This window comes from Trachurus japonicus, chromosome 20 (genome assembly GCF_045865225.1).
Source record: "Trachurus japonicus isolate A0001 chromosome 20, Traja_1.0".
In the NCBI taxonomy this organism is placed as follows: domain Eukaryota; kingdom Metazoa; phylum Chordata; class Actinopteri; order Carangiformes; family Carangidae; genus Trachurus; species Trachurus japonicus.
In genome coordinates, this window is record NC_140926.1 from 20,417,522 (window position 1) to 20,445,363 (window position 27,842).

Below are 27,842 nucleotides of genomic sequence, written 5' to 3' on the forward strand. Positions count from 1 at the left end.
CATTTAATCAGAATTATTCATTACATATTTTGATTATACAGTCACACAAGATTGAATGAAAAGCCAAATTCAAACCACAAATATAACATTTGAGAGACCAGGGCCCGGCTTCTCAAAGACAGACTTTGACTGTGGCTTAGATATACAGTAACCAAATAATCAGACTTTAGATGGACGTCTAAATTCATCCTTTGCACAAAGTTTGTCTTGACTATCTTGATTGGGGAACAAGTAATTGGCAGTAAATTAAAGACTTTACAAGAAATGGTCGACTGAGGAACCACATCCATCCACTCGGCTCCACTCACCCCAGCAGTTCTGTTTGGCTTCAGGAGGAGTAAAAGCACATCATTTAATTTGGAAAATTCAGCAACAATAACAAAAGAATCTGATTTATAAAATGAATAAATAAATGAAATCACTGTTGTCTCGAAATGTTCCCCTCTTTTGCTTTCAGGCAACAAACTACAACTTGTGAGCTACATTTTTTTTTCCAGTTGTTGAGGTGCAACTGGCTTCTCTGAAGTGTCATTGATTGTTGCCATGGTAACAATGTTCTGAGCTAGCCTGGGGGTGGAGTGTCTAATGTCTCTGGCTTAAAACATGTCAATTAATATTAATTGCATAGTCTATCTTTATCCTCCCTGGTGTTTACTGATCAGTAGTCATAGCTGTGGTGTGACCAAAAAGACAAAGTCCCCAAATTCTCCAGAAGAGGAATTAACTATTATATATATATATAAAAGTTTATGGAAGTGATACTAGTAGGCTATTAATCAGCAGCTTAGATATTCAAACATTAGAGAAAACCTCCTCCTCACACCTTTCAGAGAGAAGCGGATGCAGCTGCTGAGGATGACGACTGAAGCTGTATCAGTGAACCAGGTAAATGGGCCACTCTGTTCCAAGTGCAGCGATTTACACACCTCATACCAACTTGTTTGTCATTTTGAAACAAACAAACACAAAAAGCACAGCCGAGGTGTGGATGTTCTTTAAAAAAAAAAGACTGTGCTTTTAAATTGACTGAAATAAACTGTGTGAGCCGGGCTATTAGACCGTTTTTTGGGTTTATTATGCTACTTTGCCACCGGCAACATGTCTCCCACATGTTTGTGCACGCAGTCAGAGTTTCCACTGAAGAGTGCACGTTCAGCTGTGGAGTTTGTTTTTGAAAATGTTCCTATTTTCCTGCAAGAGGAGAGTGTTTAAAGCCACTTCTTTTTTTTGTGCAAACAGAAAATGGTTCCCCTGGTGCATTGTAACCTCGACTACTCAGGTGTGACCGAGGTATTAATGATAAGAATGCACACTGCAGATAATGGGGTCCTAATGACAGCATGCACACCACATGCAGACACACAATGCTCCTCAGCTATAGAGCCATACAGAGAAAGTCATTGTCATAACACAATGCAGACTTAAGATTATCGACATGCACATCATGGTAGCAAACACAACACGGTGGTGAAATGAAACTGAAACACACGCAAAAGACACAAACCATCACTTTGCTTCATTGTTCTAAAGACCCAGATTAAAATTCGGCCACAGCCTCTAGTGTATGATTTATCTATGGTGTGTGTGTGATTTGGGTCATCAGTATTGAGGCTGAGTGCTATATATACGCAAGACCTAAGGCTACACAGACTGTTTTGTTCACCATCAGGCTCCAACCCTCAAACAAAACACTCAGAAAACACTCAAGAAGAGGCAGCTCAGAGGCTGTGACATTGTGGCCAGCGAGAGAAACGCCTGAGTCCAAGTGCAGGAGGTGAAATGAAACGAATGAAGGTAAATCAAGTTTCTAAAAACCCTAATGGCCCGGTCGCCCCAGTTTGCGTCAGATTTTGAGTCATAATTTTAGTCAAATCTGAACTCACAGACGTGATATTCTCGTATTTTTGGATCGGGTGTGACTCACACTTTCCGAGGATGCCATTATCTCCCATGTCCATTGTGAATAGATATCCATAAATCCGCTTAGACATCAGAGACAAAAGACGCTCCTTAATAGTTCAGAACTTGTCTGAGAATAAACACATTATCAAGTTTCCTTCAGCATCAGAGTAATGCGTGTGATAGTTGTCGGCACATCCATTGATGGAACTGCTTATTCCACTTTTTATTGGTGCCAACATGCCTCAATGTGAACACACACAGGTGTACATACATAATCTAAAACACAGGGCTTCGTTTGTAGCCATGAGTCAATTTACTGACACCATACAGTAAAAGGTTCAAATCAACATTTAAAGGTCCCGTGTGTAATGTTTGTCAAGGTTTATTGGCAAAACCTGAATATACTACTAATGAATATATTTGTATAATTGCTATAAAACAAAATCTGTTTGGTTTTCAAAGCCTTATAATTCTTCTTTTATACATAATAGCAAGGGGCTTGCTTAGAGACTGTCGCCCTCTTGCACCGCCATGTTTGTACGGACTGGAAAATCCAGCCAACCAGAGAGCACGTTTTCAAGAGTTTCACGTTCGTAAATGAACAATAGAATTATTAAATAGATAAATAATAGAATCAGAATGCTAGATGTCACTGTTTTACCCTCATTTTACACATGGGACTTTTAACACCAATGCAAAAGGAAGCTTGCTCTGTACATTGCAGGGCCAATAGAGTGTGTGGAGTTCAGGCCGGTGGTGGTTGACCAAGTCCTCCAAACCTCAACAACTATGTGGTCTACGATGTTTTTTTAAACTGTCCGATACGACCCATACCACAGGAACGCCTCCTGAAACACTGCGAGCACCTTGTTTGTCCTGGTTACTATGACAACCGCCGTGGCATGGTTCTGCACAAAAACTAGTCGGTTAGCTTTGGAAAAGCGATCTAGGTTAAAATAAGTTTTGTCAACATTCGACGATGTGAGTTGCCACGGTTACAGAAATAACAATGTGGTCGATAACTTAAACTGCTCCTTTAATCCAAACTGATTTGTTTGGCCTCATCTATTATTGTAATATTTTCACATGTTGGAAATAAAGTCTTCATTCATCATTGATCATTCATATGTCACCACACTTTTCCCTTTGGTCTTGTCATAATTACTGCTAGATGTCGCCTAGCAACAAAACGTAACCACGGGTCATAACAGCCTGCTGCGCAAACAACCTGTGGGCTTGTTCTAGCGCTGAGGCCGGGGCTCAGGCTACAAATCTAAAGTTCTTTTCTACAGAGGTAAATGGAGCGAAATTACACCTGGTGGTGTCCCAATATAGAAAATGAGTCACGCCATTACCCTCCTCCTCCTTCTCCCCCTCCCATTTATCACATGTATACAAGTCATTGTGTGTTAAAGCTATTGTACAAGACTAAGTGCGTACATGATGATTTAAAAGATCACCAGAGAGAAAGGAAGAGAGTCTACATTTGCCCAACTCCTTCTCTAAATCCTCAACCATCCACCTTTGCTCGCTCTCTTGCTCACACTTCCTGTGCCAATTTTTTACAAGGAGGACAAGATGTTGCAAGTCACACCTCAGCTCCTTCTTCCTCTCTCTGTATGACATGCTCGGTGTCTACTACACGGGTCAGTGCTGATCAAATCATGCAACACTCCAGCATGTCGCCTCCCAAAATATCACCACATCAATTTTGATCTACTCCCCCCACTGGGCATTGATCCAATCAATACCACTCTGGGAGTATCCCTCCTCATATTCGGATGAAAATTTAAAGTCTGCTCATTCACTATATTGGTTAAAAATAGCAAAAAAAAAAAGGGATCTAAACTACTACTGCATTTTGAAGATATCAGCAAAATACAGCACACATAAACTGAAGCCTGTGTGGCCATGTTATTAATTCATAGGTCGGTGCTTTCAAATGTGCATATAAAGAGGAAATAAGGAGCTCAAAGGGAGAATAACAGGGCTGCGAATTTCAGTCATCCTGGAGAGATAAACTCACTTTTTCTCCCTGACAGCTTTAAAAAACGAAGTGTTTGTCTCCTGCACTGTGTCGACTCGATGTGCGCACCAAGATCAAAATGGTGTTTGTCACCGCAGAGAAGGAGAAAAGTATATAGATAAAGAGACATCAGGGTATCAGAGGCGGGGATAAAGATGATCCGCGCTGTACCCATGCTGTTCTTTTATACATGGGAAAAAGGCTAAGAAACGTCTCCCATAGTCACGAGAAGACGGCGAGCGTTTGAAGAAACTGCTGTTGCTCTTCTCCTCCGTCCCTGAGAGGTCGAAACAACCGGCAATCAGAGGGAAATGAGCGTTGAGTCTGAACATGCTTTATGCTAATTTGTTGCTCTGTTGTAAACTCCTTTAGGAAGGAGTCCTCCTGGGTGTTGATACAAGATTCCAACCTAACACGTGTGGAAGCCATAACCTTTTCCCATGTTGTTAAGAATCTCTTAATGAGTTGAGCATATTGTCCAGCACGCATCTTATATGAGACACAGCTTGTTGTTAGCTCCAGTGGTAGGGGAGACCGGGGTTCAGCCACTTTTCATATTCTCAGGATGACTACATCAAGACAACTATAGTTTTAACTGAGAAAAAACAGGATCCAAGGCAGCTCTTCGCTGATAGAAAAATATAAACAGCTTTTATTAAGCGGCTAGTTCAAACAATAAAGGACCAACATGTTACTGCATGTATACTGCAACAACAGGTGGCCTCAAATAAGGCCCATTCAGACAAGGGTGGAGCCTGTGCCCCATTATAGTTTTGTTTCTAACTAATATATCTGCATAATACAGGATGTAGTCTAGTCTCTACAAATAAATATAATGAGAGTGTAAATATAACTGTTTTGATAAAATAGCATGTCCAATAAAAAGTGGACACTCCCTCCTTTCCTTCCATCCATCTCCCACCTCCCCCTTTACACCATATTCCACCTGTCCAGGTTGCAGGTGAACACCAACTGCTGGGACTGCTGAAAGTAAAGCTTGGTCTCACCATAAACAACTTTAACTCTGCAGAAACTTCTTCATTTCATTTCAAACCTTTATTTATTCAGGGAAACCAATTGAGAGCAGGCTCTCTTTTTCAATGACGCCCTGATTACAAAGATTAAAAAAAAAAAGAAAACTTACTTGCTGTAATCATAAATATGCAGAATCTTGATTTAATAATTAGGACATAAAATGGTGCACTTGCTAGGTTTATTACCTCATAGCTCATAGATACCACAATCTATAATTATCTATTCTGGTCTAAACAAATCTCATGAAACTTATAATCGACTTAATTCACTTTTGAGGGTGAAAAATGTTTTTTTGGATATAAATGTCTAACCACTTCACTAACGTGGTTCTTACCTTCACAGACTCTATGAAATGACGCCTTCCTCCTAAATATTTGGTCACATGCTCAATTTTTCTTATAGTTTCCTAGCAACGAGGGGTGGCTCAGTTGCCCCTATGCTCATCTTCTTACCCCCGTCTCCCCTATCAATCAATTGCAGGAGGAGATGATATTTCACTGCAATAAAAGCTGCAGTGGGACGGTGTGTGTAAATCTCACACAGACGCTCCTCTCCCCATGTACTGGTTGTGTGTGTAATAAGCTGCATGAAACCATAAAGACACATTAAACAGAGAGAGTGAAGCGGCCGCTCGGCTGCGTCTATCCATACATCCCCTCTCTCTCTCTCTCTCTCTCTCTCTCTCTCTTTCTCTCACTGTCGCTTTGCCATTTACAGTTGCATCACTGTTGCCGCGTGGGCGATCCGGCGCGCACGCTTGCATAAGTGTGTGTCAGTGCGTGTGCGCTCGTGGGAGTGTGTCTGCGAGTGAGTGTTTGCGCGAGCGGAGTGGGCGTTTCTATGGGTCTATCACACCTCAACTTTCTGTCGAGTGTGCTTGTGGACATGGCTCTGTGCATTTATACTTGTATGTGCGAGGCTGTGTGAGTGAAGTGTATGTGTGTATGTGTGTGTCTGTGTGTGTGTGTGTGTGTCAGATGGCCCGAGGACAGATGTGGGTGCCTGACATTTGAAGAGCCAATGTCTAAGACCTTTAGTTCTGTATCTGATGTGTGTGTCGTGTGCAGGGGATCGTGTTGAGTCATGAATAAATGAAGTGACGGAGAGAAAGAAGAGTGAGGGCGAGAGACGGAGAAACACGGTGAGAGGAGAGGTCTGACATTATCCCTTTGGAAGAAAAGAAAAACATATTTCTCATATTTCTAAAAGATGTCAACAAGCAACAGCTGCAGGAGACGTAGACCTACAGGAGAGTTGATGTCTTACAGATCGGAGCTGAAGTTGAACAAATAGAGAATTAAATAAAGATGTGTATGATTGATAACTCTGGTTTCCATATGAAGTATTGAAATATGAGAGATTCAGCTCAAGGTTTTTGTTTAGCAAGTAAAATATCACCTTCTATCTATCTATCTATCTATCTATCTATCTATCTATCTATCTATCTATCTATCTATCTATCTATCTATCTATCTATCTATCTATCTATGCAGGATCTGAGTAGACACTTTGTTTTTAATTTATTTTCAGTGTCTTGTCTTTGGTAGATAAACACAGTTCTGATTTATATTCATAGTGTTTCTCTCACTGTCTGGAGCTTGTGTTTTTTTTTTACTGTTGTGTTTAACTGATAAATGATTATGTGATGTCATCTGGCAACAAAGCAAACTTCCCCCTTGGGGACAGTAAAAAACAACTGACTGACTGATGGACCGACTGATTGATTGTAATTGACGTAGAGAGTCCTCAACTTCTTGCAACAACACAGGAAAATATTAATCAATTATTCTATAACCTTGAACATGAACAACTACTGTATGCACCTGGCTACCACACAAGCAATACAATTCAAGCATTGCAATTCAATAGGCGCTCTTTACTGTCTGTTTCCTTTGGTAATTTATCATTTTCAAGCTAGGATAACAGAAACCTATGTTCCTCTTGTTCTGCCTCTACTGTGATAAAGCAGCCATATTATATTCTTATAAATGAAATAACTGAAGACACCTGAGTGGGTGCGTGGGCTCTCGAATGTATTCTACTTTGTCAGTGGAAGACATGTTGGCGTGTCATTGCATGAAAAGCAGAGGCGTAAATAAGAAAAGAAATGTGTGACATGTGAATCCTGGAGACATTGTTAATGTCATTAGGTGGGTTTCCATCCACCTGCTTATGAGCCTTTTCAATTTGTGAATAAAAAAATGTAAAAAAGAATCACAGTGGAGACACCAGAAATAAATGAGAAGAGCAGTGGATAAAACAGTGGACAGAAGTGCACATTCATTTTCAGTTTCATAAAATGTGGTTAAAGGTTGGAAACTGACCTATAAATAATAGCCGTGCTTTTCCCTCCATGAAAAATGATTATTCTTCAGACGTAACAGTGAAATACTGAAAAAGGTTTTTTAGCTAAAACTCCAATCTGCAAGTCAACTAAAGAAAAAAAACTGAGCGAGTTAGAACTTATTACCTGTCCAGCCAGGCGAGCAGGCTCTTGGCGGCGGTGATGAGGTCAACCACGGAGGTCAGCAGATCATTGGGTAGCCGCCGCGAGCTCCTGCTCTCTGATTGGCTGCTCCGACGGCGCCCGGAAATGAAGTTCTGCAGGTTTTTGGCCGAGGCGCCGAGTTTGTGAGCCAGAGTCCTGACGCTCTCCGTCTCCAGACCTGAGTTCTGCACACACACACAAACAGACACAAACACACACACAGATAAACACACATATAAACAGCCGTTAGCTGAGAGTCCGGAGACTGAACCACCATGAATAAAAATGAAGAGTCTTATTTGTCAACATGTTTATCAGGTTTTCCTGAGGACTCGGTGCATATTCATAACTTTATATTAGAGAGAAAGTTATCACACGGACTGCAACACGGTGGAATGTAAATATGTATATTTACTCAAGTACTGTACTTATAATAATTATGTATCATATTATAATATGATAATTTTAAGACCCTTATAGTGGTACTTGACTGGATTTCAGATTTTTATGTGATTAGTAATTATTCTGCAGATTTAGATTTTACATACAAAACATATGCAATGCATTCTTACCGATAACAGAGGTTAATAGAAGCCTCTCCTCCAACAGGCACAGCATGATAATGATGCTCATATAGTAATCACGTTGTGTTTTTGCATGCAACAAAACTACCTAATCTCCCTGGAGGGGCTTTTGTATAATGTGAACCTGTGTCATATTGGTATAGTAACTACGTCAGTGTGCAACACTGCATGCATTTATATTTGAGGAGATCATTGACCTTAATTTGTATGCTGGGAGTGGGAAGTGTTGCTGCTTGTCTATATGAACAAAACAACACTCTGGTGTCTTTGTTTATGAGTTTTTCTTTCCAAGCTTCACTTGTAGGAGTCATGGTGACATATACTATACAATTTTATACGGTATATATGTCAGTATATATCAGATAATCATATATTATATGTTTATTTATCAGTCTCTCCTGAAGCCAAAAAACTTTTCTTGCAAACTCCATATGATTCATAAAATGCACAGGTTGTCATTTTACAATTGAGTAAATATACCTCAGTAATCAGGTGCATCCTTTCCAGTAATACTGTTTTTGCAAACCCCTATATTTTGCACTTCGAAATAGATTTATAGTTGCAAACTCTGAAAATGAGACGGTTTTTCCTCTTCGATTGTGATTGTGACAATGAGGAGATTCACAGATTTGATGAAATTTACCTCCTGCAATCTATTACACTGTGCATCCAAGCGGAACAGCATACATTACATCTGCAGCTGTACAAACGGGTAATGGGAGTCCAGCCCTGCGCTCAAACTAAAAAAAACAAACACACACACACACAGACTCACCAGAGCACAGAGCAAGTCCACAGCCTCCAGGATGAGCTCCTGGTGTCCGATGCGAGAAACTCCCAGTTCCTCCAGTTCGGCGTGGCTAATCCTCAGCAGCCTCTCCCCGCACACACCTCCGCGCTCAAACACACACACATACTGCTGCAAGCAGTCGTCCAGACCTGCAGCAAAAACACATATTAACAAGGTTACTCACTGTAAGTAAACTCACATTTGTTTCAAAATGAGATCACGACTACAAAGGGGGGGAAAAAACAACAATAACAATGAGAGAATAAAAACTGATCAGTGAGTATTTCCATGAATAAACATGTTTCAGTGTAATTAAAGTAGTGACATTTCCTGTAGCACCATCACTTCGTTTGTAAGTACCTGCAAAGCTAATGATGTTCCCATCAGCCTCAGCTGCGACTTGTGTTAAGTGCAAATTAGTGAATCTTAGCTAATTAGCGACTGTTAGCTAATTAGTGCATATGACAAATTAGAGAATGTTAGCATACTGACACTAAGACAAAAGTGGTAAAGAATGATGGTAAAAATGATAAACATTAGACACTGAGCATCACTGTCAAGGGCGTAATAATTTATGTGGGGGTCAGGAGGGTTATAACCCCACCCCAAAAAAATCTGATCCAGCCAATATTAATCAATCAATCAACTTTATTTATGTAGCACATTTAAAAGAAAACCACAGGGGTAGAAGTGCTGTACAATGAAACACAAAAATACATTTAAAAGTTAAGTTAAAAGCATAAAAAACAATTAGAAATACAATAAAGAAACAAACAAGCTCACGACAAGTCATAATTGATTTGGTCATGCCCATTATATTCTGCTCAGAAAAATTATGAAAAGAGCCACAGGGCCAAACTATTTTAAATAGTTGGTTTGTCATTTAAAAGGAGAAAAAACACTGTTGAGTTAGCAGGTGAATTGTTGTTTCAAGTTAGCTGATAACAATGTTTACTAGTGGGTGGAGGTAAAGCTATAGGGGAGGAGGGAAAGAAATGTGGTGGTGTAACTGATCTGAGAACTGATCAGCTTTTCTCTCTGAAGCAAATTTGGCCTTTACATTGTACTAATGACAAGGTGCGATGGCTAACTGTTCTTGTCATAGCCTGGCTGCCTAAATCACAAATTGTGTCATTAGTACATCATCCTGTTAAGAAATAGCCCTTGATGACATTAGCCTCATCATTTCAAGCACGTCACAATTAGCTGCAAGCATGACTGTGGACTCTTGGACTTGAAAAGTCTGCAAGCTAAAGGAATATTTCAACTCTTTCCAACCAGAAATCAGCGTGAGTCAATGATCACAAAGAAATGAGCAAGAAAGAGATGTGCAGCTGCTCCACTATCTAGGAAACTGAAAAGCGGATTCTCCCTGGCACACATTTTTTTACGAATGAATAAAAAATAAAAAACAACCCTTAGGGACTAAATTACTGGCAAGTAAGGCCGATCTACGTGTTATTTCAGACACATCTCTCAAGCACATTTAGCAGCATGAGGGGGAAATTACCTCACATTTCTCCTGCTTGTCTGAGAGACTCTTTATACCGTTATCGTGCGGCTTCACTGTTGGTTCAAGGTGCTTATATACCGCCTGCGATCGTATCTGTTTTTATGGCAATTACGAGAGCATATATAAAATAGCTAGAAATGATGGGCTGTCAGCGCTGGAGGGGACTCTCATCCTCACAGCACCATCACTCTCCATGACCCCGTCCACGGCTCATACGCTCTTCAACACCGTTCAACCCCCCACACCCCACCGCAATCGATAACTAGACGCATCCCTACTTGAAATTATAGGTTTTCGGGCTTGGTTCCAGAAAGCACTAATCAGCTTTCATTGCCGTACTTTTCACCAGCAGTTTCCCGTCGTCAAAGTCTGTCTATAAGGACGGCGGATTTCTTTCAGTCTGTGCGAGAGAATGTAAGACACATTTTTCCTGCAGCTTGTTCCACTTCATCTCAGATCATACAACAGCTGCTGTGCAATATTTCAGCTTTTTTTTTTTTTTTGCCGTTTTGTAGATTTCAACCAAAAGCAGCTGCAAAACCACGGGAACATAAGGTAGAAGTATGAAATAGGGTTCATTTTAAGCCACACACGGGGGGGCCACAGATAATATTTTAACTTTTTTTTTTTTCTTCTTTTAAGGCAGAAAACATTTTGTTTGACTTTGGGACCCGTTTCCCCATGCAATGAGATTCAATTGAAACAGAAAACAAAGTCAAAAAATCCATGGTTCCTCTTCCCCACAGTGCTGAAGGGACTGATAAAGATGATTTACAATATTCATATACTGAATTGTGGCCAGAAAGCTTTACAACTTCAAAATCTACCAAAGCCAGTTAGTTTAATTAAATAACTGCAAATCATGCCATTTATATTTTACATTTCTGCTGATTCAGATGACAGGTAAGGTAATACAGGTGGAGGTTTTCTACAACACATTCTCTGATACTCTGGAAGTTATTCACTTCTGTGCTGTATGAAATCAATGTGCAGACTTCCAAGACTTCCTTTAGATAAATAATCCATAGAGAACATTCAGTCCTGTTGAAGTTACACAACAGTTGCCTGGTTGTATGTGAACTTGTGTCATATTGGTATAGTAACTACGTCAGTGTGAAACACTGCATGCATTTTTATATTTGAGGAGATCATTGACCTTAGTTTGTATGCTGGAAGTGGGAAGTGTTGCTGCTTGTCTATATGAACAAAACAAAAAACAAACTCTGGTGTCTTGAGTTTTTCTCTCCAAGCTTCACTTGTAGGAGTCATGCAGACACATACTATACACTTTTATACGGTAGGTATATATGTCAGTATATATCAGATAATCATACATTATTTATCTTTTGAATAAGGCAGAAAACATTTTGTTTGGCTTTGGGACCCGTTTCCCCATGCCATGAGATTAAATGGAAACAGAAAACAAAGACAAAGAGTCCTGGTTCCTCTTCCCCACAGTGCTGAAGGGACTGATAAAGATGATTTACAATATTTATTCTACTGTATTGTGGCCAGAAAGCTTTACAACTTCAAAATCTACCAAAGCCAGTGGGTTTGCAAGTTTTAATTAAATAACTGCAAATCATGGCATTTATATTTTATATTTCTGCTGATTCAGATGACAGGTAATGCAGGTGGAAGTTTTCTACAGTACTTCTTGATACACTGGAGGTCATTCGTTTCTGTGCTGTATGAAATCAATGTGCAGACTTTCAAGGCTACCTTTAAACAAATAGCCTAATCCATGATAGAGAACAGTCAGTCTTGTTGAAGTTAGACAATCGTTGCCTGGTGATGTCGTTAAGGACACTGATTTGAAAAGTCTGTCAAGGCTTTGCTTTGCTGGAAACAACCTAGGATGTAGCCTATAAACTTGTTACATAATGAAAGCCTGCAATTATTATACAGTATCTGTATGGGTGATGCCTGTATTGCCAAACAAGGACTGTTAGACAACTTTTTTAAAGTCTCACTTTAAAGGGATATGGCAACATTTTTTTTTTCGTGTATTGCCTCACTCCCGAGTCCATGACAAGCAGATAGACACCATCCTTTCGACTGTGCGTGCAGTAACAAGGGAGATACGGACAGAGCTGGCGAACCGCTAATTAACTTAGCTCAAACACTGGAAGTACATAGGTTAGCCTGCCTCCTACCCGGGCCGAAATCAGCAGTCAGAAGCTGATTTCATTCTGGCTCTAAACTCTGTAAATATATCACTTTATCAACATTTCAAACATTTTTAGGCGAGAAAGTAGCCGTTTAGATCAGCAGTGTGTCGTTAATTTGTCTAAATACCAGCTGTTAACAATTTTGTTCGGACGAATTTGGCGCTACTCAAGCTAGCCGTTGTGACCAACGCACATCCGGTTACTTTCACAAAATAAAACACCCGTTGCCCTTTACATACAGAAAACCATGACGATAGAATTTGTGCTTTTACTTTGAAATAGGAAGCTAACCTACCCTCGATGTAGATAGCTTGAACCAAAATAAACCGTCTTTGCTTGAACCCTCTGTTTTGACCGATCTCGTCCTGTTACCGGCATTTGACCGCTCAAGATGCCTTACCGGAGAGTTTTGTCAGCTCTGAGACGAAGATCAGCTCGCCGGTTTCTGTTTAGAGTTGCTGAAGAGTGTCTCTTATGACTTTAGGTGGAGGCAGGCTAACACTACCTATGCACTTCCAGCGTTTGAGCTAAGCTAATTAGCGGTGCGCCAGCTCTGCCCGTATCTCCCTTGTTACTGCACGCACAGTCGAAAGGATGGTGTCTATCTGCTTGTCATGGACTCGGGAGTGAGGCAAGACACGAAAAAAAAAATGTTGGCGTATCCCTTTAACCCACATCAACACATGTCAGCTTTGGTTTAGTTCAGGAAAGACTCATGGAAACTAATTCTATGGCTAGTAGAAAATTACAACTATAAAGCTAAAATTGCAACTAAAAACACATTTTATGACAGAAAGTCAGTTTTCCATTAACATAATGAGGAAAATGGTGTTAATGTATCTGACAGACTTTATTAAACTTCTTTATGATTGTGTTAAGGCAATCACAGCACTTGGTTAATGTGGTCTGGTTTAATACAGAAGAAGCTCACAGCGACTTCACACACCCAAACCATGTTTCCCTAACCTCAATCAAAGTGCGTTTGTCGCCTGAACCTCGACACAGATGGCACTGTGGATTCAAACCTTCTGTACCAATTACTTCCTGGCAACTCTGCCATTCACAAAAGTAACATTGTCTCTCTTTAAAACATTCTCCCCCTTGTGTTTGACATTTGTCAGCAGAATTGAAAAGAGAATTTAGTGACATATAAGGAGACAGGGGTGTCAGATGAAGAACACACTGCGTTGGCACTAGAGATTTTCCAATATGAGCGTAATTCCTGCGGCAGCCTGGCTCCATCCTCTAATCTCTCTACAAGAACTTTGTGTCTTTGTAGTCTCGACACAATGAACTGCACACAGCACACTTTCACACCGTCTTCAAACAAAGTCATGGTGTTGCACTGTAAAGTAATGAAAGTAAGTTCTTCAAACGCTACCCACCTTCACACTTCTGGGCCAAACTGCCAGATTATCAGTTTCTGAGAGTTACAAAAAATTGTAGAGTGCAAACCGACGTCCCTGATTCCACAGAAAGAGCTTTGCAGATGCTGTTTGAGGATCAACAAGCTCTTTGTTCAAAGCCTTTTCTCATGACCTCATGTTCACTGCGATGGCTTACAGAGTCAATGCTATAGTGCTGCAAAGTTTTCATTCCAATGGATGCCTGAGACTCAAGCAGCAATGATTATTGTATCAACAGAAAATTCATCAGCAACTATTATAGCCTCATAATTGAATCATAATTTTCTTCAAGCACAAACGCCAAACTGGCTCCAGCTTTATCTTGCAGTGTTTCTTTGTTGTATATAAGAATTAATATAAGTTTTGAGCTGTTAATCAGATAAAACAGGTCAATTGAAGGCTTCAGTGTTGCGATCTCTTAGCCAATTAACTGAGGAAGGTTAATTGATGGTGAAAATAACTGTCAGTTGAGACTCCAGCTGATGAAAGGGACTCAAATGTATCCGAATTTGTGTCACACACTCTATTATGGGTAGTTCTGATGTAAAAAATCTTCGGTTTTTAATTGATTTTACAGCGTAGAACATCTAAAAAACGCACGTGTTCTTACATCCCAGACGAAAAAACCACTTATGCATCACGACTTGTTGCCTGCCTTTGTGCACCTGTGACCAAGGCTGCAGCAGAGAAAGGGGCATTGTATGAAGTTTTATTGTAATTCTAGGAACAACGTGGCCTCGGATCAGCGCTATTTACTGCTCTGTGTCCAGCCAACAGTCTGGAAAAGAACCCAAAACAAACTGTGACATCTGAAACACAAGCCGGAGAGACTGGAACAAAAGCTAGGTAATGGACGGGCAATCAGGCAGCCGTCCAGGTAAGACTCTATATACTCTCTGCTGGATTGTGTAACGTCTGTGTTGTGAGTCTAGGTGGGACGATCTCTGTGTGAGTGGGTGGGTGCGAGCATTGTTGGTGTTGTGCATGCCTTGTGTGTGTGTGTGTGTGTGTGTGTGTGTGTGTTCGTCTGGCTGGAGCAGGTTTGCTGAGTCAAAGGAAAGCAGATCAAGATGGAGCTGCTCAGCTGCAGCCCCTGGCTCCCAAAACAATGAATGTATCCAGCTTCTAACCTCTTAACAAACAGCCAACTGGCAAACACACACACACACACACGCACACACACACACACCTCTGAGGAATGAGCATTGATTTCCCCCGCTTCAAGTCCCCGCTTTATAATGCACTCATCTATCATAACCACGCTAACAAAGATGGGGGAGAAAGAAAAAAAAGCAGGATGAGAAGAAGAGAGCCGAGGAAGAGAAGGAAAGAAAGAGGTGAAACGGAAAAGAGGAAAAAAAGGGGGGAAAAAAAACTCAGAAGCCAGCTGCTAAATTGCATGCAAACTATTTCACACACACTCACACACACACAAATTCCATCTCTCATCAGCATCAAGCAAACAGCATTTGTCGGCCCTCTGCGCCCTCTTCCCCCCATCAGAGGTCTAAATGAAGCATGCAGTTCCAAAATGCCATATCGAGTTAGGGGGAAGAAAAAAAAAAAAGAAGAAGCTGAAGCCTGAAATCACATCACTGTATCCTTTAAAACATAGACTGACGAAGCTTTTATGGTCTTAAAATGAAATGAAATGCAAGCAATCAGTTTGGAAGATTAGGCATCGTCGTTTCACCGTTATCTCGCTCGGCAAATTGATTCCACTGACGCACACATACACACAACACACACACCCCAACCCGCCCACCCAGACACTCGGAGTCGATGCGATAAACTCGACTCACAGCTTCCACTGGTAAAGCATGAAGGACTTGATAAGAATGAAGAATCAAAGCGTTCAGATGTGATTTATTTGGCCGATGTGCAGCTTTAACGTTCGGTGAAGGTCACCTGAGGTGCGCTCAAGGTTTTTGGAGACGCAATGGAAAAGGAATTTTTGAGCCACTCCATTTTCTGCTACTTTGCATTTATATTCCACATTTCAGAGTGAAATACTTGACTTTTTAAACTGCACTTACTTTACAGCCATATTCCCTTGTTACTATGCAGATTTTTCATGGAAAACACAAAACTATTCTCATTGCTATATATGTGTAGGATCCAGCAAGAGGCAGAAGGTAATTAGTCTAATCTCTTTAGAACTAGACGTAGGAAGAGACAGCTGATCCAGGACCATCTAAAGTTAAGATACTCACCCACCAAAACCATTAACCAGTGAAAGTTTTTTCTTTTTCTTTTTAAATGAAGCATTGTGTCATGATTAATCAGCACCTGGATCCCTGGCTTAGTACAAAGCATCTTTTATCTTCAATGTGGAGGGCTTTGATGGCTGCAGCTCTTCAAGAGCACCTGAGGCTGCTGATGACAAGGGCCTATTTTGTTGGGTGAATATCGTTAATTGTTGCTATAAGGACCTGACATATGAAAGTTTTTTCACATTATAGATATATGATGAAACACTGTTATCCAGATTGTTTTGTTTTGAATCATATAACATGGTAACTAGTCATTAGTCAGGTTTCCATCCAAATGTATCAAAATTTTTGAGCGAATTTTGCGAAAATGCGCAAAAAGAAAATCCAAATTTATGCCCGTTTCCATTTGCTATGCAAGCAACTCCAAAAAACATCGAAGCCAACTTCTAAACAGCCGTCATTTGGATAAACTAACCGCACATTGGGGATCTAAACGTTACTTTCTCGCATGAAAAAAAATTAAAACTTAATAAAGTGACGTAATAACAGCACTACAGCAGGAAATAAAACAGTTTTTCGCCTGTTTTACAGCTATATGCCACTGATGCCAATGCATTCTGGGAAACTTGTATTGTATACTGCGATGTGAACGGTGTCAGTCATTGTTTACAAAACCTGTTTCCATAGCAAAAAGTTGCATTTTCCTTTTACCGATATGCTGACAAATCCACCCCCTCCGAGTGTAAAAACTTTTTTTGTGAATTTTCTGCCTTTCTTTTTCGAATTTCTGGCGTTTCCATCCAAGTTTTTTTTTGCAAATTTTGAAAATGCAAATAAGAATAGGTGGATGGAAACCCCACTATTGTCAGGTGTGTTGCAGGGTTTTTATTTTATTTTTAGATAAACTCCAGTTGTTTTCCCCTTCCTCTGCTATAGGCTCTAGTTTCATTCTTCACACACCATCTAATCTTCTCATCTGACTCTCAGCAAGAAAGCAAAGCATATTGTTATTCTGCATGAATTCTGTGTACTTTGATGGTCATACTGCAATACTTGTATATAATTTATATTCTGAATGCAGGGCCTGTGCGACATAATACATGCCCAAAATTATTTGGGTAGCTCTATACTTTTGGTTTAGGTCTGTTTGTCATGGCTCAGGCTAAACACGTCCCTTAGTTCCAATTAAGAGCAAAGCGCACAGTTTGACAATGTTGTGCTTCCAACTCTGTGGCAACAGTCTGGGGACCTGACAATGCTCTTGTTGTGCACAAAGTAAGGTCCACAAAGTTAAAGTAGTCCCAGTTGGGTACAGATCAACTTCACTGGCACACACACACAGCCATATTCTAAACCACTGTACACATTTGGGATCAAGCATGAGGGTGACCAGGTCCTAAACTCTTGTAGAGAGCTTTCCCAGGGGAGCAGAGGTTGTTAAAGCAGAGGATTAATGTCCATAGTTTATAATAAAATTTAAAAGCTTTTGACTAGGCAGTGTATTTCTACATTGTGCTACAGTATTATTGCTTAGTAAGGCGTCTGACAGCAGGGCCTGCGTTTTAATGAGTGTTAATAGCAGCTGATTTCTAATAGATGTGAAGCCGTTTTAAACAATGTTGGCTCTCACAGGCAAAGTGTTGCATGCTGAGAGGCAGAGGGGGGCAGACAGAGGCAGTAACGGGAGAGATACACTGCCTAGCAAAAGTTCAGTGATAATCAGCATCACTTATCACTGGCAGAGAGGGAGAGCGTGAAAGCCCTGAATACTGATGAGTCAAATTGAAAGTGACGTCAGACATACACACACACACACCCACGCAGACTGAAACAGAAACTGAAACAGCAATAGGGCCTGCTGTAGAGTGACTCTTCTACTGCAGTGCTCCTCAATTTCTTTTAACAAATGTCACTAATTTCTCTATTATTATAAATTCAAAGTTATCATAAATTCAACCTTTAATTCATTATGTGAAACCAAATTAGCTGTTAGACCATTCATCTATAACTGCTTTTTTTTGCTCACTACTATTTATTGATTTATTTCTTCTCTTGGTGTTATTTTATGAATTTTTCTTGCCTAATTATTATAACTTTTACTGTTACTTTTAAAAACCCAATGCCTTTTGCTAACAGTTAGCATGTTAAGCAAACTATGTTTTCATCTTCTCCTGGATGTTAACTTACACACATTCATCACTGAATTTAACCAGCCAATCTATAATCTACTTGAATAGGCCTAACGTTATCTCATTTCAACTAGCTTAAATATTAATGTAGTTAGGTTTTCACCTTATCAATTAGCCTATGTTTTGCTAACTTGTGTGTGCTATTGCTACATTAGCGTCCTTTACTCACCAACTCTCCTCGTCTCCAGCAGCAGAAAGCAACAGTCACCTACAGTATTAGCATGCTAGCTAGCCTGGACCCATTTCATTCATGGATGTATTGATTTCATTGCCTGAGTCTGCGGCTCACTAAGCGCGTGCATTTAAAAAAAAAAAAGACACTCATGTCGTCTGGAGTGCTGTAAATTAATGTAAGTAGCTACCAAGCTATTTAATACACTTTATTACTTAGCTTACTAACTTTCAGAGTTGCAGAATTATTGTGTCAGGTGTGTAGGCTACAGCTCATCGTGTATGCCTCCTACCTTTTGTTTTTTGCTAGGAACACCTGGCCCTTGCTTGCTCGTCCCTCTCTGGCGTCTTCATGTTGATTTTATCACTGTTGCCTGTTCCGTACCTTATCACGTCGCGTCTCTGTCATGGATCTAAGGTATCTGTCCGTTTGGTTTTTCTAATTAGCATGTCACTCTGGTTAGCAGAGCACTGTGGTCAAAGCCGCAAAGCTGCGTTGCCAGGTTTGACAGTTGCCCCCTTTCGGGAACAAGATTATTTGAAGTGAATGAGAAGTTTGTGTATTTACATTAAAAAATGTTTTAGAATTTCATTTTAATAGTATTTGAATGGTGGTTTAGTTTAGTTTTTGCCTTTTTAATACTGAAATTATTATTGACTAACCATGTGCTCTTCAAAATGGACACGCCTCCAATTAACTCTTGACCCCAGAAGATGTTTGCAGAGATGAAGTAGTTTTTCAAAATAAAGGGTTTTACAAATAGTAACACCAGTGACATGAAATCAAGGGACAGCTATTTTTTTGTAAATTATTTAAATTATTTATTGATACTTTCATTCTTTTAAGTATTATACTAAATAGCTATAACACTTTCCTTTGTATTATAATCTTTAAAACAGGAGAAAAACATTTATTTAAATTCAAATGTCACTGAACCATGACTCCTTACCCGAGGGACAAGCCAAATTCATGTCACTAACCAGATTTTCAAGATATATTTTAAAATAAATGTGCATTATAACTGTCTTATGCATGGTTTAATGACAAGAAAACACTTTAATTACAAAAAAACATGTATATTTTGTGTCATTGTTGAACACTTTTGAGCGCTTTTCCTGGTGAATAATGTAGGGACAGGAAAGCGACCATTTCTATAGAATGACCCATCTGCCATTGTCTTTGCTATGTGGTGTTTGGTTCTGGTTCAGCATTGTGTGGATCGTGTTTGAGCAGAAATGAGGCTTGATGGGTGTGTGTGTGTGTGTGTGTGTGTGTGGGTCTGACTTGCTGGCAGTTTAGATCTAGAATATTTTGTTGGTGACTGCAAAAGTTGTTTGTGTGGTACATTATGAAAAAGCAAGATACTGTAACTTCTGTTAACTCAAGCACGCGCTGTAGGTTCCCTTTACACCCTGGAGAAAATGTTGACCCCCCCCCCCAGTTGTCATTGTACAGTAGCTATATTTCGCACTCTGTCTACAACCATCATGTGCTGCAAATGTTAGGCTACTTTTTTTCTGAACTGATATCAATGTAGACTGTACTGTTTGTAGGGCTGCAGCTGATATCCGAGTACTCGAGTACTACTCGCTCGGCTTATCGACCGGCATAAACCACCCATCTTGATCGGAAAAAGAAATTTCTTTCAGTTCTTTCTTTCCTTTTGGATTAAAATTTTCCAATCAGTGTGTTTACATGACACAATTTTATTCGGATCTGCATTTATTCTTATTTTATTCTGATTGTTTGTCATTCAGTTTGTCCTGGGAAATAGGGCTAGTGCTGCTCAGAAGGTGTGTTCTGGCGTTTTTAGCAAAAGATCGACACCGCAACCCACTTCCAGCAAGACACCATGTTCAGCAGATGAGAAAACAGCCCCTTTAAACAGTTTAGATTTTACATTTAGCTAACACTTCCAATCCAATAGTTTTTAATGGTTTCAATCATTCATCTATTAAGTTTAGCTAATTTCTTCTTCTCTGTTGGTTTTCACACATTCTCTACAGTTACTCAATATGTTTTTTATTCTTTTTTTGTTCTAGCTCAAATTGTATTTTCCGCTTCATTAATTATTATAGAACCAGTTACCATCTGTGACAGATGGTACAATGGTACATAAATGCTAAAATGAACCCATTTCAATAAAAACTAGGTTTTGCTATAAATTGACAATCACAAGCTCAGTGTAAATGTCTGTGTGGGTTTGTTGTATAATGGTGTCTAATCTGTACGATCACGCACTCATATCTCTGTATGTACAGTATACGTGCACATGCATGAGTGTGTTTGTGAGAGGGTTCATGTGTGTGCATGTGTTTTTGACTGGTACAGAAAAAGTGTGATTCATAGCTGACTCACGTATTTAACTCCTACAGAGGCACACTTTTCACAACAGCAGGCGAGCCAAACTCCCACAAACACCCTCTTTCTCTCTGACACACACACACACACATACACGTCTAATAAAACTAGATTTTGCGGTGACTTCTGGGATGTTCGAGAGTCCTATAAAAGATCTGGCCCTCCCTGTCGGGTTATGTGTCATCTGTTCCAAGCTCTCTGAACCTTCGGTAACAATAAAAGTTAGACGAGCGTTCACTGTGTCCCTGGGATTTGTAAATGTAGGATCTTAGGAGCCTGACAGCTATTCAAAGTGACTTTATGACCAGAAGGTTGCCAGTTTGAATCCCAGTGTCATCTGGGAAGATTTTCCATTAGGGAAATAAAGCAAACCTATCACTTTTTGGAGTGTAATTTCCTGAGAGTAAAAATTGGAATTTAGTGTACTGTATTCAGCCTTTTTACCTGATTTAATACCATGTGAGATATCTCAGTTTCAAAACTACATGTGTTTCCTTTCTCTCCCTATCACATTATTTCGAGCCTAAAATCAGGAGTGCTAAAAAAGAAAAGTGGAATAAGAAGAAGAAGAGAGGCAAGATGAATCAAACATTGCCCCAGGCAGTGCTTAAGCAAAGAAATATTCATTTGATTGAGATTTTTTTTTTCTGTTTTTTAAAGAAAAGTTTCCAAAAGTTTCAATGCCAAACTCAAACTATTAATATGCATTACATTTTCAAGATAAAATGTTTGTAAAACATTGTAGCCCAGTTAAAATGAGGATGAAATTAATTTTGAAAGAGCAACAAACAAACCAGATGGCAATACATGTGTTTTAAGTCTACTATGGAGTAGGGTCATTCAGCGTCAAATGTCAAAAGGTGTCACCACCAACGGTTATGAGTGTTTCATCATTTTTCATGCACTTAGTCCTATTTACTGGCATTACAGCCAATAGTTCTGGGCTCACCATTCTTATGTTTTCTTATTTGCCCTGCTCGGCACACAATGGTACAAGCGAGCAGCATAGGGAATCATAGACATTCATTGCAGCTAACAGATACCATGCTGTATGTCGGGGCCTATATGATGATGCATGTAGTTTTCTATATGCAAAATAACAATAGTGACAATAAGAAACAACATTGTCCTTCCAGCGCCAAATTACGGTTGTCTATTAATAGTAAAGTGCATGTAACAACCTGTTGAAATGTCAACGGTAAACTGTCTCCATTTAGAAGGCTTTCTAAGACCCTCACTTTGACTAATAGTTCCTGTTGAGTGCTGAAGTAGCACTAGGATTTGAAGTAAGAAGGGTTTTGAACATAACATTGATTTTTCATTACCTCCGTTTAATGTTAGCATTGAGAAATCCCTGACCTTTATCAGTGACTATGTAAACTCAGAGCTGTATCATGCTGGAGTAACTTTTACAGTCCTGTCTAGATTCCTTGGCTGCTGAGTGACTGAAACACTTCAGACCATCATTTTCCCAAGGCACCAGATGTTTGCTCCGAGCACACAAATGAGCTCTTCTGATGCAAACTGACGAATGTTTTAAGTAACATAAAATTCTCACGAGTCTTGTCATGTCTCACCTTTAATTTAGAAAAAAAAGAAATCTGAAAAGACCGAGAATCCTCTGATCCTAGAAGCTGTCACTATCACTCTGGCAGTTTTCTCCTGTGGTAAGAGGTGTCATCAGATGTGCTCACAGTGCTATCACGGCAGTTTCGCTGATGATTTTCAAGTCTAGCGATCAAACTCATGCAAGGGAAATGAGGTACAGTTTCCTGTGTGAGCAGATGATAATACAGCACATGGCACAAATTCCCATAATTCCCAGCGATGCACTGTAACGTTTCATATTACCATTGAAGTGTACCACTCCCATATTGTTTTATCCTCGGCCGTGCCAATGCAACACTGTCGCCAAGTCAACAATGGCCAGACCTTCTGGCCCCAAAACGCCTGTGGTACATGTGATCTGTATATGTTATTGTACACACACACACAATCCCACACACACACAGAGTATACAAATACAGTATACTGTATCATGTTTCCCTCTGTCGCCACAGACACACCCCAGAGACCCAGCATGAATCGAATACCACACTAAGGCATTCCACGTGTGTTGTGTGTACGTGTGTGTATCATGTGTGTATGCGAATGCAAATGTGTGTCTGTGTGTATGTGTGTGTGTGTGTGTGTGTGTGTGTGTGTGTGTGTGTGTGTGTGTGTGTGTGAATGTCCGAGGACCCGGGTGCAGCCTTCTGTTCAGAGCGGGTGTGTGTGTGTCTGTCAGCTGTTCTGCACAGACGGTCTGAGACGAACAACTCACCATACACCCACACACACCGACTACACACATACACACACACACACACACTCTTATACAGGGGCACTTATAAACACATGCCATTTGCACATGACCAACCGATAACCCATCCAATGATGAAGCTCGGAGAAACTGACACAGTACATCATGTAAATAAGTCTTTGTCACAATTTGCATTTGCATTTAACTGAAGCATGTGAGTCAATAGATTGTCTGACCTGCTTTTTATGCATGAAACAGAAACGATGAATAACAATTATTGCTAATATTAGTTATCATTAATCATTTCACAGCTTATGCGAAAGGTGGGAGTTTGGAGGAGGTTGTGTTTGATAGATGTGGTACGAAACATGCCACTGACTAAACTGATGAGGGTGCTGTTTCAGGTCAAAAGGTCAAACTTCTACATAAAAATTTTGTTATGCAGTGCATGGAATTTATTTCTTCGCTGGCCCAGTATTTTTTTTTATTATACTTCCGTTGGATGACACACCCTGGTGCATCTGTTAAACTGTTTACAGCATTAAACCCACTGCTGTATCATTATAATATAAAACTTTCAGACTTTACTATTAAAGCAAATGGTCAGAATTCACTGTGACGATCCTACTCAAACATCCTTGCCTCACTCCAATATATGTTTTGAGATGGTTAATTATTAAAGGGATAGTTCACCCAAAATTCAAATTTAACTCACCCTCATGATGACTAAGGGCTGGGAGAAGTTTCAGAGTCCTCCGTGCCTTCTCTGAGTTACAGCGGGGCTCCGTGCAGCACTGCATGTCCATATGACGGTTGCGAACGGAGCTCAAACCAAAAAACATCCAAATACCACTCATTCACTGCTCTTCCTGGTCCGTCCAAATCTCGCGAGATTTGCACTACGCTACAAACAAGCTTAAAATATAGACTTATTAAATTTTTTTCGGAACAATTTCTCATGTTGGGGCTTCAATACAAGAGGGACATTACAGACGAGCACTATGGAGGTATTTGGATGGTTTTTGGTGTGTCTTTTTGGACGAAGAAAAGTGAGCTCCGTTCGCAACCGTCATATGGACATGCAGTGCTGCACTGAGCCCCACTGTAACTCCGAGAAGGCACGGAGGACTCTGAAACTTCTCCCAGCCCTTAGTCGACATGAGGGTGAGTAGATAATGAGAAATTTGAATTTTGGGTGAACTATCCCTTTAACCTGATTGTTTCAGCATGATTTTTGTTATTTGACATACATATGGCACCCATGTATTGCAGGCATAGAATTTAGTCTTATGTGCATCAATTTGCTCAAAATTCAAATCACAAGCAACAACATGAAAGAGCAGGAATTTGCAAGGTGACATTGAATGTGTTTCTTGACTAAAACATGGTAGAATTTTCAATGTGATGGTGATACAGTGCCCTGTTGTAGCCTATGTCTGAAATGAACGGAAGAAGAATGAACACTGTTGCTGGCTTCCATGTGGACAAACCAGGTACAAAAGAGAAGGATCCGGTCAGGTCTAATGCTCATCATGTAAGAAATGACTGTAAAAAGATGGGCACACAACAAGCTTATATTATCATCTCGAGCAAGAGCGATCAGTTGAGCATGAGCAGAGTCAGTGAATTGCAGAAGATGATGTCGTGAGGAGAGAGCAACAGCTGATGTGAGAGCTCAGCAACCACACAAACAACATTTGCGTGATTAATGATGACAATCAGAACATTTTTCTGCATTTTAACTAATGTATAACCTGGTTATTAGAAAAATGCATTTCAGCTCAGAACGCATTGCCAGCCCTGTGAATTATGCGTTTAAAAAATGTAGACTTTGGTCACAGCAGACATTTTGACAGCAGCAGCAGGGAAAGCACAGATATAACTGAACACTGAGAATGTCTGTGTTTTATTTAAGAGGAGAGCAAGACACTTCAGTGACCTGGTCTTGCTGACACATTTGATAGAACTGCTGCCAGTGAATGAAATTTGTCTTTTTCTTCTCTGTTTTTCCTGCTATGACAAGTTAAAATGTCTGCTGTGAAAAACATCGACTGGAGCCCATTATAACTGGGTGAATCCAAGCTGACCACAGCCTCAATTTTCCAAAAAAGCTATAGATTTTTGTTTTTACAACCACCATTTGGGAGATACTAAAAATAAAGATTTTTGGTGGGGTATTACAACACCCAATTTTGTTTTTAGCACCTAGCAACTCCCACAGATCCCATAAATTTCCTTCAGTCTCAGTTTAGTTTCAAAAATGCCAACAGCTGGGAAACTGGGCGGAAATTTTAGGACATGATGGCATTATTCACTGCTACCAGAAGCAAGAATTATAGCCTCTGCATGAGCCCAAAGTGCTTTTATGAACTGGATGCACCCTCCAAGAAAGTTCTGAATGACCCTCAAATTGTTGCTATTTTGGCAGATCTTTGCAGTATATGACTTTTCTTGTAATGGAAGTTAGGCCATTGGCACCACAGCTAAAAGTTGGCTGTTAATTTTTACTTAATTAAGTGAGATAATAAATCTTATTGGCCTGGTAAATGAATCTCCTATTGGCAGGTGTTTTTGGGGAAGCCTGTGTTATCTTGTCACTGGATGTTGAGCCAAATCGAGTTGTTACCAACATGCAAAATGTTTTAATTATGTTGGCTATTGAATGTGTTTTTATGAGAGGTAAAGGAAAAGAGGAACAAATTATTATAGGTGAAAAACCTGGAGCCTTTTCTTTCCAAAGCTTAATGTTCATTCTTGATGATTTAGAACATTTTATTGTGAGAAAAGATGGAAATATAGAAAATATACATTAAATTGTCTGTATCTGGGGTTTCTCTACATGCAGGAAAAACAAGAATGCAGCATATGAAAGGAACACAAAATGTATCAGCAACAGTCATTCTTTTTTAATGTGTAAAGGAGTTGTACAATGTTCACTCAGGCCGCTGGGTACAGACCTAATCAGCCTGGCTGCTGAATTATGCATGACTATAATCACTGGTCTGATCACTGCCAGATATCACCAGCACCGTTATAAACAGAACTCAATTACACTCTCTGATAAATACTAAGGCACTAATTTGAACTTTTTGTGTATTTTTAATTATTTTTTCCCCCTAAAGACGCTATACTGCTCCTTAATTACCACTTGGCGGTGCTTAAGGTGATAGGATTTACACTGTTAGTCCAACAGGATGACCTCAATCCAGGTGGGTCAGTTGTCTCTTGTTAAAAGCCTCCTCCATAATGCCCTGGCTGAGAGGTCAAATGACTAGAAAGAGATGCAAAAGTGTCACAAAACCAGAAACAAAACAGTCACAGACAGATGCAAAAAGGCTGTGAAGAGATGTAGAATGATTACAGTGATCCACAGTGACCACAAAATGACCACAAAGAGACACAGAACTACCACAGTCAGATGCAAAACAACCACAAATGATGCGTAACATTAACAATAGGGATAAAATGAAATGACACAGTGACTAATTGACAGCACTGACAGGCAGAATGGCCACAAACTGAGCACAAAATGATGCTTCACTGCTGCTGCTGCTGCTGCTGCTGCTGCTGCTGCTGCAAAAGAAGAAAAAGAAAAAAAAAACACGACAAAAAACACACAAAATGATGCAAAAGGACCACGAACAGACAAAGGGCTACACAGAGCACCCTCGCTGTTTCCCTGGGTGTCTGAGCACCTTGCTCCTCCTTTAATGCCCATGTAAACACCAAATAAACAATGTAGCAGTCACTAATATAGTGTGTTCTGGGCTAGGCATTAAATCCGTGTCCTCACACATCTCTTAACCAATCCACAGATGAGCCCCCCCATTCTTTGGGCCCGTGCCCCACTCTGGCCCCCTCACCCCAAGTTTCTACACCCGGCCGTGCTCTCAGCACTGAAGTTTGGCTGCTTGTCCTCCAGTCACTTACACATTACATCATCAGCCACTGATCATCAGGTGCTAGGGTGATGCATGGACACACAAACACACAGGCACAGGCACAGGCACACACACCTCCCACGCAACACATCATCACCAACCTCTGTCTCTCCTGCACTGCTGTTTATCAGTTTGATGATAACTCTGTGTGTATGTGTGTGCGTGTGTGCGCGTGTGTGTGTGTAAGCATCTAGCATCTATTCACGAGATGTTTGCTTATTAATTTATAATGTTCGAGGTGTGTGTGTGTGCGTATGTGTGTGTGTGTGTGTGTGTCTAATAGCTCACCTTTCATCCAGTCCACCACCTGGCTGGTGCTCCATTTGCTCACCGGCTCCATCACCAGCGCCATCGAGGAAACTTTGCGCTGACTCTCCGTTGCGCGCAAGCGGTGTCGTTAACCCAAAACAAAGCTCTGTCAACGGGGCACACCTCCCCCGACTCTCCCGCCCTCCTCCCCTCCCTGCGTCCCTTTCCTCCCTCCGCAGCCAGGTGACTCCTATAGGTTTTTCTGTTTTCTTTTTTTCTTTCTTTTTTTTTTTTTTTTTTTACACTATCCCGGTCCGGTCCCCCTGTCGCCCCCAGCTCAGCCCGGCGCCGTGTCCCGTTAACGCAGCGCAGCCCTCAATGCGGGACAGCCCGGGCGTGTGTGCAGCGGAATCCGGTACATTCCCCTGCTCGATCCGGTCTGACATGTGTCGCCTCTCTCTCTCTCTCTCTCTCTCTCTCTCTCTCTCTCTCTCTCTCTC

General features: G+C 40.4%; 1 protein-coding gene across 2 annotated transcripts in view; it reads right to left on the reverse strand.

The window, feature by feature from the left end:
• cnksr2a (connector enhancer of kinase suppressor of Ras 2a) overlaps nucleotides 1–27,615 on the reverse strand; it is a 61,378-nt gene extending 33,763 nt beyond the window's left edge. For both annotated transcript variants that reach the window (XM_085762651.1, XM_085762650.1), the window contains exons 1-3: nucleotides 27,382–27,615; nucleotides 8,811–8,974; nucleotides 7,434–7,636 (exon numbers count right to left, since the gene is read on the reverse strand). In XM_085762651.1, the coding sequence (XP_085618777.1) occupies nucleotides 7,434–7,636; nucleotides 8,811–8,974; nucleotides 27,382–27,445 (431 nt within the window). In that variant the 5' untranslated portion in view covers nucleotides 27,446–27,615. The remainder of the gene's footprint in view (nucleotides 1–7,433; nucleotides 7,637–8,810; nucleotides 8,975–27,381) is intronic.
• Between the last annotated feature and the right edge of the window lie 227 nt (nucleotides 27,616–27,842).